The 11,780-nt window shown below is 29.5% G+C and overlaps 1 protein-coding gene across 5 annotated transcripts; it reads left to right on the top strand.

Moving 5' to 3' along the window:
- The first annotated feature begins 88 nt into the window (after positions 1-88).
- LOC145763785 (H(+)/Cl(-) exchange transporter 4-like) lies at positions 89-7,825 on the top strand. Of its 5 annotated transcripts, none has more exons than XM_082575306.1 (14): positions 89-219; positions 851-940; positions 1,287-1,544; positions 1,795-1,961; positions 2,236-2,361; positions 2,754-3,041; positions 3,217-3,465; positions 3,770-3,934; positions 4,434-4,580; positions 4,828-5,014; positions 5,356-5,565; positions 5,744-5,932; positions 6,233-6,464; positions 7,112-7,825. In XM_082575306.1, exons 1-14 carry the CDS (start codon positions 183-185, stop codon positions 7,200-7,202), a joined length of 2,436 nt encoding a protein of 811 aa, XP_082431432.1. In that variant the 5' UTR covers positions 89-182; the 3' UTR covers positions 7,203-7,825. The 5 variants fall into 5 exon arrangements, with proteins under 5 accessions (XP_082431432.1, XP_082431431.1, XP_082431433.1 ...); XM_082575305.1 differs by having other exon boundaries at positions 1,275-1,544; XM_082575307.1 differs by having other exon boundaries at positions 1,235-1,544.
- Positions 7,826-11,780: the final 3,955 nt, after the last annotated feature.

Raw genomic sequence — 11,780 nt, 5'->3', positions numbered from 1 at the left:
AATTAATGTCACCAAAAACAAAATTTCGGTTAAATATAAAAAACTGTGGCAGATAGGTCATGTATCTGTTAGTTCCTAGTTTTGCAACATAATTAATCAGCTGATGTTCGAATTTTGTATGTTTCCTTACTTTGTTAATAACGGTTTCCTTCCTGGCTTATTAAAAGAAATTTAATTTTGCTATGAATTCTGCTTCGGCATGGAAGACCAAACAAGAAGGTATGTTTAAAATATTGGTTTGTGTGAGAATGTTATTTAACTTGCTATTTGTCTGGACTGTTTGTTGATTGTTGTCAGGTTGTTAAACTTGTACTTTGCCTCTTTTGGTCATATTGCATATGCCCGTTGTTATGCCAAGGTGGCATTTAAGTAGGTTACTATGACAGTATAAAAAAACTATGTGACTTTAATTTAAGTGAGTAAAAACCTAATGGTTTAAAGGGAGTGGTCTGTTAGTGTTACTGCTTTCAGAAACTTTTTTCTTTATTTAAATTTGATATTTAATTATCTTTATGACATAAAATGCTAAAGCTGAGTAAAAAATTTCTAACTTATTAGATTTACAAACTATTAAAAGCACTGTTATAGTCAGATGGATAAAATATATCAAATTGCTTTGTGTTTTGAACTTGAAACAATTGTGTTATTGCAATTGTTCTATTGTATTTAATTAAAAGAATTTCGTTACAATTGGTTTGGTCCTTAATTTATTTATTTAGGGAGAATTTTCACGTTAAAAAATTACTGTACATAAATGGTTAGTTATTAAAGTTTAAATATGTAGGAGGACTTAGGTCAAATGTGTTACCGGTAGAGATACCCAATATTGATAGCGATGATGATTTAATAGATTCAAACATGTCGGGTTTTGCGAAGAATTCAGTGTTTTATCAAGATGATTCTGAGGATGATCTTCTGCTCGGAGATCAAACATTTCAAGGTTAATCAAATTCTTTTATTTAACAACCTAAAAGAAAATAGGTTATAGGACTATATACAAGTTTAGGGCTATACAAGTTTGTTAATTCATAGCCTTATTATTTTACTGATATGAATAAAAATTCTCAAACAGCAATGTGAACATTTTAAAATGGTAAAAAAGTGTTATATGGTGGGATAATGCATGGAAAACTAAAAGGCAAAGATGTAAAGCATGTATTAATGTCCAAAGTGTATTTTCTATGTTGCATATTAGTTACAAAAGTTATTAACATTCCTTTACATTTACACAAAGCTTATATGTGAACACTTCAATGGGTCATATTTAATATTAGGAAAATACTCAGGTGGAAATGGACAACCAGCAACAGCAGCCACATCAAGTCATCTTTTACAAGCACTTGATGGATCAAACGCTAACATGGACGAAATTGGGACTTACGATGATTTTCACACAATTGATTGGTTAAGGGAAATGTCACGAAATAGACTTAGACATCGCCAGATTTTACATCGAAAAAAAGAGTCTCTTTTTCGAACAATTAAAGGCCTGCACGATGCTTGGTCTGGCTGGCTTGTTGTGTTGTTGGTGGGGTTGGCAGCAGGTAACACAATAAACTATTTTTTTTAAATATAATCCATGTAAGTATTTTTAGTGGTTTTCAATGCTTGCGGCAGATACTAGTTTTAATCACTAAATGAACTCTTATGATTTTACACACTGCTGGCACTACCAGTTCCCCTTTTTTGTATGAACTGAATAAGTACTTTTCCAAGCCAACCTAAAATTCAGTAAAGAAAATTTTAACTAAAAAAACTCCCCAAATAAATGGTGTTTCAATCACTGTTAATTAGGTGCAACTGCTGGTCTTATTGACATAGTGACAAAGTGGTTGGGAGACATTAAAATTGGAGTTTGTTCGGAAAAATTCTGGTTGAACAAGGAGGGTTGTTGTTGGAGTTCCCCCACGGGTGGGAATTGTTCAGCATGGAAAGATTGGTCAGATCTCTATGGTGTCACTGTAAGAAAACCTTTAAATGTAGTTTACAAAATGCTTAAAATTTGTAGAAAACAATGGTGTTTTTAAATTTTTCAAAAATTTTAAATTTTGGTTTAGATACTACATTTCTAAATAATTTAATTTAGATATGTTCCTGTTTTAAATTTTAAATACTAATAATTTTTAATGTGCACAGTTAATATAATGTGCACAGTTAATATAAGTAATTTGCTTTTAAATGCTACATCGGTTTCTTAGCAATAAATCTAAAATTTAGGTTTATATTTGTTTTTAGGGTGAAAGTTCAAAGTATGTGATAAATTATACACTATACATTATAACTGCTGTTGGATTCTCCACTCTGTCAGCTCTGTTAGTTCGAACTTTTGCACCATATGCCATGGGTTCTGGTATTCCTGAGGTAGATTTTTGAACTTCTTTGTGTTAAAAAAATTAAAAAAATTGGCATGCTTCTACTAGTACAAGGCATTAGCAGATCTTTACATGTACTTTTAACTTTAAAAATAATTTAAACACACAATATGCAATGATTTTTTTTCTATGTACTTAACTTTAAAAAAAATTAAACACACAATAGGCCATAATTTTTTTTCCAATGTGCTTAATTTAAAAAAAAAACTAAACACACAATATGCCATAATTTTTTTACCAATGTCATTACTTTTAAAAAAATTAAACACTTGATATGCCATAATTTTTTTTCCAATGTGCTTAATTTAAAAAAAAAATTAAACACACAATATGCCATAATTTTTTTGTCATGTGAAATGATGTTTTAATTATTCTATGTAGGTAAAAACAATTCTGAGTGGTTTTATTATCAGAGGTTACCTTGGAAAGTGGACGTTATTAATCAAGTCAGTTGGAGCACCCCTAGCTGTAGCTTCTAACTTAAGTTTAGGAAAAGAAGGACCTCTAGTCCACATAGCTTGCTGTTGTGGCAACTTTTTTGCACATTTGTTTCCAAAATATGGAAAGAACGAAGCTAAGAAACGTGAGGTTTTGTCAGCAGCTGCTGCAGCTGGAGTTTCCGTTGCCTTTGGAGCTCCGATCGGAGGAGTTTTGTTTAGTCTAGAAGAGGTAATTATTTTTTTTAATTTATGGTTGTTTCTTTCCCTTTTTTAATTCTCGTTATTTATTTAAGTTAAAAAATAATTTTTTTAGCATTATATTTTGTTTTAACCGCTGTAAAATGGATTGAAAATCTTCCAAATGTTAATAAGTCCAACATTTTCAACTTTACCTTTGCCTTCAGGTTAGTTATTATTTTCCAATGAAGACATTGTGGCGCTCGTTTTTCTGTGCTCTAACTGCTGCATTTGTTCTTCGCTCAATCAATCCATTCGGAAACTCACATCTAGTAATGTTTTATGTGACGTACAATCGTCCGTGGTTTTTGTTTGAGCTCTTACCCTTCTCTTTGTTGGGAATGTTGGGGGGATTATATGGGGCTATGTTTATTCATGCTAATCTGGCTTGGTGCAAATTTAGAAAGAAAACTTTGGTATGTTATATTTAAATAATTTTAACAGTTTTTTGTTGTTAGTCAAAATTTCTCTACCCACTTTTATAAACTGTGTACTATTTCATTTGTGTACAATTTTAATTTGCCTGCGCTTGTATAAATATATATATTTACAACTGCTGTTATAAATCTGTTAATTTTAATAATTTTCTTAAAGGTCATTAGAAAAATAAAATATTAGTATTGTACACATAACATATTTAAAATATAAGTCAATTAATTATTTATTTTTTCAGGCTTACTAATGCATAAATCTAACTTAAACTGTTCATGTTTTGTTTAGCTTGGTAAATACCCCATCATAGAAGTTATGGTTGTGACGTTTATCACTGCAGCTGCATGTTATCCAATTCCTTACACTCGTGATAATGCAAGTGACATGATTGCCAACCTTGTGAAGGAGTGTGGACCAATTTATGACTCAAATTTGTGCGACTATCAAGCTCAGGTAGGAGTATTGTGTTTTCTTAAGTAATATCCTAAAGGAAAGGTTGGTGGTCTGAGATTAATGCATGAAGTCTTTATTTGGTTATATTTATTATATTTTTTTTATTCATGGCAACATTTTGAGCTTATGGCCTTATAATATATATAACATATAATATACAATACCACATTTTTGGTTTTATATAAACTTAATATGCTACTATTTTTTTGGTAAAGTAAGATTGTTGTCTAAATCGATATTTGCAAAATGTTATTCTTTCAGTACTAGCTTAAATATTTTTCCAATAAATCAATTTTAATTTAATTTCTCTCGATTACCATAACATGGGTGTTCCAGTTGATTGCCGCTATTGATTTTTAATAAGCAACCTCGACTAAACCTACTTTATTTTAAAACACAAAACTTTTAAAACTCAACTTTGTAATGTAAAATATTGTTTGTTTATTTTTGTAGCCATATCAACCTTCAAACAATAAACAAACTTTGAATTTATTAACAGCCAGCAAATACAAGTTACGCACTTACCACGTTAAACAAGGAGATGCCCATTTCTCCCATTGGTCCTGGTTTAAAGACAGCCTTGTGGCAACTTGGTATCGCTCTTGTATTCAAAATGATTAGCGTTATATTTACATTTGGATTAAAGGTATGAATCATTTCTTTAAAAATGTAAGTTGACAGTTACGAAAAAACCTAAAACAAATATTTGTTATTTTTATCGTTAAAATGATGTTGACTTCCTAATTTCTTGGAAATAAATTTCTGTAAAAAAAAAAAATTTATGACCCAATTAAGTAAATATTAAAAAATGAGAAAAACATCGTGGAACCTAATAATGTTTAAATTCTATTGATCCCATACTAAATACCAAAATTAATTTTTACTTTTAACAGATACCAACAGGTTTATTTATACCAAGTATGGCAGTTGGTGCTATTATGGGCAGAATGGTTGGAATTTCTGTCGAGCAACTTGTATATCATTACCCAGACAGTCCACTGTGGAAATCAAGTTGTCATGCAGGACATAGATGTGTTACACCCGGTCTGTATGCAATGGTGGGAGCTGCAGCTACACTGGGTATAAAAAACTTGTATATTTTTTTAAAAATAGCAATAACATTAATGTAATTTTTGAAAATGTATGAAACGCTTGATATTACATAGTGAAAAATTTGTTTTGTGCAACTAATGGTGGTGTTTGGTGAATTTTGTAGAAATTTAAAGATAAGGTTTCTATTCTACTTAGCTAATGATAAAAAGTCAAATTTAATTTCTGTACTGATTGTTTTTTTTTATTAGAGTTACATTCCAAATAAGTCTAAAATCCCAAATTTATTTTGAATTTTATTAATGTCCTTTTTAATGTTTCTAAAAACTTAGTTTATTTTAAAATTAGCTTAAATTTGCATTTTGTTATAGGTGGTGTTACCAGAATGACCGTTTCCCTTGTAGTTATTATGTTTGAACTAACTGGTGGTTTACAGTATATTGTTCCTCTAATGGCTGCCGCAATGTTTAGTAAATGGGTAGGTGATGCTTTTGGTCATGAAGGTATTTACGATGGACACATCAGATTAAATGGATATCCTTTTCTTGATAATAAAGAGGAGTTTACTCATACAACTTTAGGTATGCCTTTTTTCTGTGAAATTATTAAGTATTATTTTTGCTGCTGTGATTTAAAATCACATGTAATTAAGAAATTTTTTTTTTTTATGAAATTTATTTTTTTTATGCACAGATTTTTTTATGAAATTTATAATCTTCTAAACAGAGATTTTTTATTATTTTTTATATATTTTTCTAGCCACTGATGTTATGCGACCGCGTCGGGGTGACCCTCCTTTAAAAGTTGTCACCCAAGAAGGAATGACGGTCGAAGATCTTGAGATTTTGGTGAAAGAAACGAAATATAACGGTTTTCCTGTCATAACTTCTCATGATTCCCAGCGGTTGGTTGGTTATCTTTATAGAAGAGATCTTATTTACGCATTAGGTAAGCCTGAATTTTCTAGTATACTGCTGTTAAAAAATAAAAAATTAAGTATATACCTAAATTGTCTATTTTGTTATTACTAAGATGTGTTTAATTGTATTTATGGGCTATTAAAATATTTTGCCTGCATGTTTTTTTTTGTTGTTTTAACATAAATGTTTATGGAAGGTTGTTAATAAATAAATGTGTTGGGCATCTTTTAATAAATGTGTTTTCTTTTTTTATTGTAACCTTTTCTTTTTTATTGTTTAAACCTTACAAGTTATAGTTTTTTATATTGAAATTTTTTTCTGGCTATAGAAAACGCTCGTTCACATAATGAGAATATTCTAAGCAACTCCAAAGTATTTTTTACCTTAATTGCTCCACACGGTGGCTCAGTGTCTTCTACTTCGAACGAACCAACCACAGTTCGACTTTTTAACATTGTTGACTTAAGTCCAATCACTGTAACTGATCACACCCCTATGGAAATTGTGGTTGAAATATTTTCCAAATTGGGCATAAGACAAGCTCTGGTAACACATAATGGGTAAGTTTTAATTTATTATGATTTAAATTTACTTCAACTGACTTATTCATTTTTCTGTTGGCATTTTTTTGGGACTTTTTTGTGCGAATAATAGTAGCAATTTTTAATTAACAATGGATTACTAAGCATATGAATTTGTATAACGTAAAACAAAAAAAATCATTTGAATGATTAAAATCACACAAAATTATATAAGACGTACTAGTAAAACTTTGACTATTGTTTCTTATAAAAGTTACTAACAAATTACTTCATTAACTAAATATTTACTTTTCTAACTCTATCCTTTATAATACTTTTCTGTGGTAAAATTAATTAGCATACTACCAGTAGGAGGAGACAGGTAAAATGTGTTGTTTTATTTATTGTTGCCTGACTGTTTAACTTACCTACATTTTTTTGTTTTGTTTTAAGATGATGTAATTCTGTTGGGTTGATTTTTTACCTGGTTTTTTCTTCGAATATTTATTCTGTCAAAACCACAGATTATTTTTTTTTTATCTTAAGTTATGTAATTAAGTTAAATTTTTTTTTTTGGAAAAGTTTTATTTGAAAGGTATTAATTTATAACGCCATGATATATATCTAGCCACCTAAATATATTAATGTAAAAATTAACTATATTTATGTCAAAAATTTATTTTTAGGCGTTTGCTTGGAATAATTACAAAAAAAGATGTTTTACGACACATAGCTCAATTAAATCAACAAGACCCAGATTCAATCATGTTTAACTAATAAAATAAATCTTTAAAGCTGTAAATCCAGTTTTTGCGTTCGCTTATCAAAAATATTTATTGTGTTATATTGCATTTGTCATTATTTAATATTTTAAAATTACGTTTTAATATTTATTTGTTTTTGAATTTAAACTTCTAATGAAATGCTTTTTCTTGGCCAGCTAAAATAAGTCAAAAAATTATAAAATAAGCAAACTTATTAAGCACAAGATATAGATGTTCTACCATTATGCTAGTTTCATTTTTGCAGTATTATAATACAAGCATTTCATTGATGCCTTTTGCAACTAAGCAGTTTACATTCAGTGTAGCATCAATTTTGCCTATATTAAAATTAATATTATAATACAATACACCACCTAATTTGGATCAACACTATATTTATTTCTCATATTACAATTTTATTTAACATTTGACCCTATGTAAATGCTATTTTGTTGAAGCTATTTATTAGTGCCATATAACATTTTAATGGGTTATTGGGTTTTAATGTTACACAATTATTTATTTTCTGTTGCTATCAACAAATTGTTGTCTGTCTCGTGCAATTATTTTAGTGTATTTTACACTATGACTGGGTTTATTTTACAATTACTGTCATTTAAAATATAAAGTTTATACATTTAATAATTGTTTCTTAATGTGAAAAGGCAGATTTTGTTTAAATATTTTAATCAGTTTTTAGCTGCAAATTTTGATTTAAATGGAATTTAACATAATAATCCAAAAAAATAATAGATTACTTTTTATCAAATTCAGTGCTAGCCAGAAAGAATAAACCCTTAACTAGTTTGGGTTTTGGCAATTTATTAAAATTAAGCATGCTTTTTGATTTTTTTTTAAATTTACACCAAAGTACAGACCGAGAATTTCTAAGCTAACAAAATTATTTTGTTCACCTTGCATAATTTGGGAATGGCCCCTCGACCTTATGTTTTATACAAATGTAATAAAAACAGTTCTCATTGCAATGATTTTTAATATGGTTGTTTTATTGTTTATTTTTACATAAAGTTGTTATGTTTTACATGTTACAAAACGATGTTGCTATGTCCATTTAATTTCAGTAAATTAGTTATTTTCGCTTTATTTCATAATTACGTTACAGGTATAGTCCCCCAAAGTAGCCTCTTGGCCCCAAAAAAAAAACCTTTTTATAAATTGGTTCAGTGTGGAAAAGTCTGCCAGCCAGATAAAAAATACGTTGGCACTATTGCATACATCAAAATTCCAATATGTTCGTATTTTGTACGACGATTTGTCGAACGTTTGACAACGGGATATCCCGCTGAGAGTTTGGCCTATTATTGTTATGTGAACGAAAATTCAGGACAGACCCTGCATTGACAAAGATAACTGACTAAGCAAGTTTAAGGCTACTACTTTAATATCGAACTAGCTCAGGTCACCTTGCTGATGTATAAATAGAAATATTTTATATTTAAGTATGTATTCGATATTTGCTATTGTAAATTTCAGAAACACGCTTAAGGCGCTTACATTTTAATGGTTTTTAGTAGAAAAGGGAATCCTTATCTGTTTTAAGTAACAGTAAACAAAAAAGTTGTAATTTAAAAAAAATGCAAAACGTAAAGAATTTTGCTTTGGCACTGTTTATGTTTTCAAACTCATGTTATGCCAACTTTAAAATAAACGTTTCATCAGACAGAAAGTGCGAAATGTACAGCAGTTTAGTTTTTATGAAAAAGTGTCAGAATTTTAACTAAGTTGATAAAGAAACTATGCTGTGTGTAAATGTTGCAATTAATATATTAGTGTATAATAATAAATATTACCGTATTTTATATTTAGAATTTTGCTTGATTTTTATATTTAAGTCGATTTGTCTCATAACTAAGCATAGTTCAACCAAACTTTATTGAATAAGGTTAAGCTATAGTTTATAACTTCCGCTGCACTTTGTATAGGTTTAACAATAGAACTTATAGGGCTGTAGAACTTTAGGCTCTTATGAAAAACGTGGGATATAATTTTGGAAAATTTGTTAAAACCATCACACTGTTACCAAATTTTAATCATCGTTGTTGTACTTAATAACATGTGTTTGTTATTTAATCAAACTGGTTTACCCATTTAAAAATGCAACTAATAATTGGCTAGTCATTTAAACTACTAAACAAAGTTGATTAATTTGTTGTTATTATTTATAATAGGAACCTAACAACGGCAAATGTATCATTGGTATTTTACAGTTTAAGCATGCAGTTTGGTTAGGCATACGTATGATAAAAAAATACAAAGTTGCTAATTTTTTTGTCATAAACCATTCACGACATATTAATGAAATCTGCAAACTATTTTCTGTTATCTTACCTTAAGGTTTAGGTAGCGTTTAAAGACAATATAAAACCTGTGAAAAAAGTTATAAACAAAAAGCACAAACTTGAAAAACTTGAAGCTTCTTCAAAATACACAAACAATGACCAGACTCGTAAGGCCACGAATTGAACAAAGGCACAAGTCTAAAAACGCTCAAACTTTGCCGATTATTCGCTGGTTTTGGAAGTATTTTTGGTCAACTGGTGACCACGAAAGTAATATAACAGTAGAGGTAGATGCAAACGGCATTGCGATTAACCAGCCTCTACAGTACAGCAACGACTATGAAGATGAAAACGAGTTCTGCAGACGACATCACCCTCGTTTCGTAAAAAGTACATTCTGCCATAAAAACAATAAAATACAGGTAAGAGAATACAATAATTTTATTCTGCGTTCAAAATCTGTATTTGTTATTGTTTTAATAAACAAAGGCGAAGCTAGGTTTTGTGTACTTTACGAATCTTAAATATTCGAACTTTAGCCCATACTGATTAAAAGTTCTTGACGATGACCGTAAAGTACACATGCTCTACTTTTTTAACAAGATAAATTTTAAAATTTAACGTTTTTTGATTTGTTTTTTGTATGTAACTTAAGACAACCAAATACACGGTGCTTTCTTTTATTCCGAAAAACTTGTTAGAGCAATTTCATCGATGGGCCAACTTCTACTTTTTAGCCGTAATCATTCTTAACTGGATTCCCTATCTTAATGCTTACGGAAGGGAGGTAAACTTCTTTAAAACAGTTCCCAGTTAAAATATTTATATTGTTAAGATATATCCAGTTTTAAAATTGCGTGGATTGCTTTTGTAACTTTTTAATTACGCTTTAGATATCCATGATTCCACTTATTATTGTTTTGTGTGTTCTTGGCTTAAAAGACGGCCTGGAAGACTTTCAAAGATACAAGTCGGACATTCAAATAAATTCCCTCTTAATAGAGAAGTATTGCCGGTAAGTAAATTTTTCTATAAACCAAATTACTTTAAACTGATGCTTTTTTATAATTTAAAGACAATTTGCTACAGCATTGTTGTGGGTTTCAATACCATTTTTGTTGGTAGCAGGCTGTTAAATAATCGAATTAAGGTTTCCGTTGTTAACTATTTTATTATGCCTACGTTAACTGCATCTGTATACAGTTTGTTGGTAATTGTTGTTGCTATTCGTTATTGCTTAGTAAAGACAATGCCTTTTGGCATAAGAGAAAGGAAGTTGCTATTAGTTCATCCATTCAAAATTCATCGAGAAAACTAGGGTTTATATATACTGAACTGTATTAATTTGCGTGTAAGGGTACACCATTTGCTAGATTAACACAAAAGTTATATAATAGACTTCGAGTGGAATCGAACCTTTTACGCTAACAAATGACACGGCGTTGAACAACAGTACGTAAATGAAGGCGACTTGTTTTTTTGTTTAAGTTTACTAGTGAATTGTAGTATTCAAGTTACCTTAACCTGGCAACAAAAAACTGGGTAGACCATTTTGTATTTTAACGAGATTATAAATTTAATAAATACATAAGCAGAAGTTAAAATACGTCTATAAATAAATAAGTAGCAAATGTAGCTACTTTAAAGCTAGGTAGTCGGGTGGCATAGTAAGACCTTGATCGGTTTAGTTAGTCAACAATTATAAAACTGTTTTTAGTAAATATTTTTTTCCCCATGCAGGGTTGTCTAATATTTTAAAATTATTAACTGCAATAAACGAAAACGTAAATAAAAAATAGGGAGCAATTGGTAGCTTTAAATAATAAACCGACTTTTATTTGTTTTTAGTCACATTTTTAGGCAAGGCAGTTGTGTACACCTGCCAACGATTATTTGTATAGTTAATGTTCCGCATGTTAGAAGTCCAAAGTTTACATAACAACACAATTATGTTTGTAATGTAGAAAGGTTATACCTGACAAAAAACTATGACTTAGGTAATAGGTTAATTAAAGTAACGTAGATGAGAGAGTCACTACCAAAAAAGCATTGCATGAATGACTTTTGGTATTTTTACAGTTATCCTTTTTTAGATAAGACTTAACAACGTAGCGTGTAACTATAATTTGCTAATAAACAATAACAGCGATTTAAATATTATATTATGTAAACTACAAGTTGTAATATGGTGAAAAGGTTATGAAGTCTTTATCAATCATTAGCCAAACGGTTTAAATTTAACTTATACAAGTCTGTTAATATAAAAAATAGGTCTGTAGGCTGGTTACAAT

Source organism: Corella eumyota, chromosome 1, assembly GCF_963082875.1.
Source record: "Corella eumyota chromosome 1, kaCorEumy4.1, whole genome shotgun sequence".
Taxonomy (NCBI): Eukaryota; Metazoa; Chordata; class Ascidiacea; order Phlebobranchia; family Corellidae; genus Corella; species Corella eumyota.
The sequence above is the reverse complement of the archived record's forward strand: the minus strand, read 5'-3'. Positions and strand labels throughout refer to the sequence as shown.